The 5,048-nt window shown below is 43.9% G+C and overlaps 1 protein-coding gene across 1 annotated transcript; it reads right to left on the bottom strand.

Moving 5' to 3' along the window:
* Positions 1 to 2,076: 2,076 nt before the first annotated feature.
* Positions 2,077 to 4,816, bottom strand: LOC115157145 (general transcription factor II-I repeat domain-containing protein 2-like). Its single transcript, XM_029705130.1, has 2 exons — positions 3,887 to 4,816; positions 2,077 to 3,504 (listed from the first exon to the last, which is right to left on the bottom strand). Exons 1-2 carry the CDS (start codon positions 4,621 to 4,623, stop codon positions 2,430 to 2,432), a joined length of 1,812 nt encoding a protein of 603 aa, XP_029560990.1. The 5' UTR covers positions 4,624 to 4,816; the 3' UTR covers positions 2,077 to 2,429.
* Positions 4,817 to 5,048: the final 232 nt, after the last annotated feature.

Raw genomic sequence — 5,048 nt, 5'->3', positions numbered from 1 at the left:
GACATTCTGGCGTTTGATTTCATTATCAGTGATCCCTGCTTAGAGCCCCCTAGCTTATATCTCTCTCCCTCTCTCAGAAAACCCCTTTCACATGCTGGGGATCTGTACCATTTAATTTTGTTTCCAACTTGGCCCAAAAAGTGTGAAAAGACACATTTGTAAAGTTTTGAAATGTGCCTTTTCAGATGTCAAAAGACACTTGGAACATGCCTCTAATATATGTTATAAAACGAATCAAAATCACTACATGCTAAAGGGAACATTAATACGTTGAGGGAACAGGACATATCTGAAGTGTCTGTTAATATATCACAGAGGCTTGTTACTGCCTGTTCCCTTGGCTGTCCATGTACTATCCACATCATATGAGGCATAACAAATGAGCTGGAAGCTAGAGAGCTGTCTCTCTTAAGTTTGCCAAAGAGGCTGGGGCTGCTGGATGGGGATACATTGGAGACAGGGCTACATGAGGCTACATATCCTCATAGCCTGATCTTTATTTGTCTTATACCCAGCCCTCTGTGTCAAATTCATACCACATGATTGGAATTATGCTTTTGTTGTTCCCATGACTATTACTAAAATACCACTACACCTCTCACCAATAGCTTGTACTACTTCTACAAAATTAGTACTACTGCAATTATCGTTACTTCTTCTAGCATTTTATCACCGTTACTCTCTTACATTTTCAGATAAACAGAGTTTACTGTGTGTGCAATTATTAATACTGTTAGTTATAATTAGCCATTCATAATTAATAAGGAATAAAATATCAGAATACATGTACACGTTTTGTGTGATAACATGTTGCCCTGTACCACGTGCACTGCTTTTATACTGAAGTATGTGGTCGAATGATATACTACATGAAATACCGAATTTACTGATGAACTGCAAAACTTTTCTACAAGTTGTTGGGCTATTTCAGCAATGGGATATGAGAGTTCCCAGGAAATTTGATATTTCACGTGGCATGCTATTTCAGCCATGCTGCCCTCTAGACTGGGACAAATTGTGTCTTGGGCAGCTGCCAGGGTGTTAAATGCCCAATTTCAGTCCATAGCTATTTAGGCTGCAATCATAGAAGGTTGAGTCAGTCTCAGCACTTTGTTCCACATCCATTTTGTTTTCCCGCATGACAGCTAAATGATGGCTGATGGGCTGATGTAGACTCCCAAAACTTGTGTCAGTCACGGACTGTGTGTCCCACGACCTTGACCTCTCTGCTGATGACCTGTATGGGGGATTAGGGACCTGGAAATACAGATGTGACATCATACTGAACTGAACCCTGGGATTACAGCAGGACCAGGACTGGGAACAGGTCTTGATTTATATGGAGTTTTCACGTGTGTAGTTAGTACAGTGAGGGAAAAAAGTACTTGATCCCTTGCTGATTTTGTACGTTTGCGCCCTGACAAAGAAATGATCAGTCTATAATTTTAATGGTAGGTTTATTTGAACAGTGAGAGAAAAAAATAAAATAATAAAATACAGAAAAACGCATGTCAAAAATGTTATAAAATGATTTGCATTTTAATGAGGGAAATAAGTATTTGACCCCTCTGCAAAACATGACTTAGTACTTGGTGGCAAAACCCTTGTTGGCAATCACAGAGGTCAGACGTTTCTTGTAGTTGGCCACCAGGTTTGCACACATCTCAGGAGGGATTTTGTCCCACACCTCTTTGCAGATCTTCTCCAAGTTATTATGGTTTCGAGGCTGATGTTTGGCAACTCGAACCTTCAGCTCCCTCCACAGATTTTCTATGGGATTAAGTTCTGGAGACTGGCTAGGCCACTCCAGGACCTTAATGTGCTTCTTCTTGAGCCACTCCTTTGTTGCCTTGGCCTTGTGTTTTGGGTCATTGTCATGCTGGAATACCCATCCACGACCCATTTTCAGTGCCCTGGCTGAGGGAAGGAGGTTCTCACCCAAGATTTGACGGTACATGGCCCCGTCCATCGTCCCTTTGATGCGGTGAAGTTGTCCTGTCCCCTTAGCACAGGGGTGTCAAACTCAAATACCCAGTGGGCCAAAATGTAAAACCTGAACAAAGTCGCGGGCCAACATTGAACAAATGAACCTTTTAATATGGACCCAAACAAGTTTTGCTTTAACATTGAATATGGAACAAGCATCGCTTATTACCATACAATATATAATTTAATAGTGGAGACATGCAAAATCGAATTTCAAATGAAAAAACACATCAATGGCATTCATTTATTAAATAAATAAAATTTTAATAAAAATCGTATGCCTCTTTTCTATTTGCAGCCTTCTGATTTAAATACCAAAATAAACTTTTTCCACTGGCTAATAATTTTACAAATAAAATGATAATAAATCAATCAACCATTCAAGCCCATGCCTTGTAGCAAGAAAAAGTGCACAAAGAAAACGTTAATTATTGCACACTGATCTAATCTGATGTGCCCAAGCCAGATACCTGGCATCTCTTCTTGGATGCTAGTTCATCAATGTCTGGGCTCAGGCTCTGAGCTGAAGAAATCCTCAGTATCGAGCGAAGGTGTTCATCAGTCAGACGTCTCCTGTGAGTTGTTTTGGTCATCTTCAACGAGGAGAAAAGTTGCTCGCATAGATAAGTGCTGCCGAACATGGAGAGCATCTGAGCAGCTTGGGTGCGGAGCTGAGGCATTGTGTCTGGGATGAACCGTGGAAACTGTGCGGCGCCCACAGCATCATACTTTGACTTCAGCGTGTCGTTGCACTGGAGTTCAATCAGCTCCATTTGGATATTGGTTGGTGCATTTTCCACATCAACTGCGAAGGGATTACTAAGCAGTTCAAACCTACATTTCTGGACATCGAAGTCGGCAAATTGCCGGCTAAACTCAACGGCGAGAACACTGAGTTTTTCAGCAAACTGTGCGCATGGGAACACGGCGGTAGAGATCTGCGCTTTTATGGTTTGGCAGCAGGGAAAATGGCAAGGGTTTCCTTGCAGCATCTGATTCTCCCACAGGCACAGTTTAGTTTTAAAGGCCCTCACTGCAGCGTACATGTCTGTGATGATGCGCCCCCGCCCCTGAAGCTGCAGGTTCAGCGCATCGAGATGGCTCGAGATGTCACAGAGAAAGGCCAGCTCACACAGAAACTTTTGCTCCCGGAGCTCTGCTGTATCCTTCCCTTTGGTTTCCAGGAATTGACATATTTCCTCACGCAGCTCGAAACATCTGTTCAGTACTTTTCCTCTGCTTAGCCATCTCACCTCTGTGTGATACGGCATGTTTGCGTATTCTGAACCACACTCCTCTAGAAAAAATGTAAACTGGCAGTGATTCAGACCTTTGGCTCTTATAAAGTTAACTACCTGTGTTACTGTGGTCATAACACGTTCCATCTTTAGGGCTTTGGCACACAGTGATTCCTGATGTATGATGCAGTGGTAAACAGTTAGCTCACATGCACAGTTCTCTTCCCGCATCTTCTCCCGAACCATGCCCACCAGTCCACTCTTTTTACCGCACATCGCTCATTTACATTTACATTTAAGTCATTTAGCAGACGCTCTTATCCAGAGCGACTTACAAATTGGTGCATTCACCTATAATATCCAGTAGAACAACCACTTTACAATAGTGCATCTAAATCTTTTAAAGGGGGGGGGGGTTAGAAGGATTACTTTATCCTATCCCAGGTATTCCTTAAAGAGGTGGGGTTTCAGGTGTCTCCGGAAGGTGGTGATTGACTCCGCTGTCCTGGCATCGTGAGGGAGCTTGTTCCACCATTGGGGTGCCAGAGCGGCGAACAGTTTTGACTGGGCTGAGCGGGAACTGTGCTTCCTCAGAGGTAGGGAGGCGAGCAGGCCAGAGGTGGATGAACGCAGTGCCCTTGTTTGGGTGTAGGGCCTGATCAGAGGCCTGATCTGTCGTTAATCCAACGAGTTTATCCCATGGCAGCTTTATTTCAGTTACACATTTGGAAACCTCCTCAAAGATTTCCTTTCCTGTGGTTGTGCCATGCATTGATTTGAATCCCAATAGCTCCTCCGTAACACACAGATTTGAGTCCACTCCACGGATGAAGAATGACAGCTGAGCAGTATCAGATGCATTGCAGCTCTCATCCACAGCGAGGGAGAACGCAACGAAATCTTTTCCCTTTTCCATCAGCTGGTCATACAGATTGGTGGCAAGATCACATGTGCGATCAGCTACTGTGTTCCTGCTCAGGCTCACGTTTGAAAATGCTTGCTTTTTCTCTGGGCATACGAGGTCACAAACTTTCATCATGCACTTTTTCACGAACTCTCCCTCATTAAAGGGCCGGGCTGATTTTGCGATCTCTGCTGCCACTATATAACTAGCCTTTACAGCAGCCTCACTTTGTGATGTGGCTTTTTTGAACATATTCTGTTGTGAAACCAAACTTCTTTTCATCTCCTCTACTTTCTGGCTCCTTTGAGTCATGTCCAGGTCCTTGTATTTGTCATGGTGTTTCGTTTCATAGTGTCGTCTAATGTTGTACTCCTTACTTACAGCCACGTTGACTCCACAAACAAGACAAACAGGTTTGTCTTTTACATATGTAAACAGATATTCTGCCTCCCACTTGTCCAGAAAGCTCCTGTTTTCTGCCTTTCTTTTCGCCATTTTTGGGAAGGGATAGCGCGCTGACAGTTGTAGCGTCTATGTTGCTATGACTACTGTCACAGAGGAAAGGGCGTTTCCGGGTCCTGTCCTGATTGGCGCGCGAAAACAACAGCAGAGCATTATGGGATTCGTAGTATTAGCGGTGAATGCGCTGTATAATACCGGCGGGCCAGCTCTAGTAGTAATTTGGTATTGTCTCAAGGGCCAAATATAATTACCCAGCGGGCCAAATTTGGCCCGCGGGCCAGAGTTTGACACCCATGCCTTAGCAGAAAAACACCCCCAAAGCATAATGTTTCTACCTCCATGTTTGACGGTGGGGATGGTGTTCTTCGGGTCATAGGCAGCATTCCTCCTCCTCCAAACACGGCGAGTTGAGTTGATGCCAAAGAACTCCATTTTAATCTTCACCCAGTTGTCCTCTG

The sequence above is a fragment of the Salmo trutta genome, chromosome 21, assembly GCF_901001165.1.
Source record: "Salmo trutta chromosome 21, fSalTru1.1, whole genome shotgun sequence".
NCBI lineage: Eukaryota > Metazoa > Chordata > Actinopteri > Salmoniformes > Salmonidae > Salmo > Salmo trutta.
Note: the sequence above shows the minus strand (reverse complement) of the source record. Positions and strands in the feature narration are given on the sequence as shown.

Bases quoted from the DNA above. Each gene is read 5' to 3' on its own strand.
- LOC115157145 (XM_029705130.1), bottom strand. From the start codon at position 4,623: ATGGCGAAAAGAAAGGCAGAAAACAGGAGCTTTCTGGACAAGTGGGAG. The intron at 3,505-3,886 runs TGATCAGGCCCT...TAAATGTAAATG, and splicing joins TTAACGACAGATCAGGCCTC to AGCGATGTGCGGTAAAAAGA.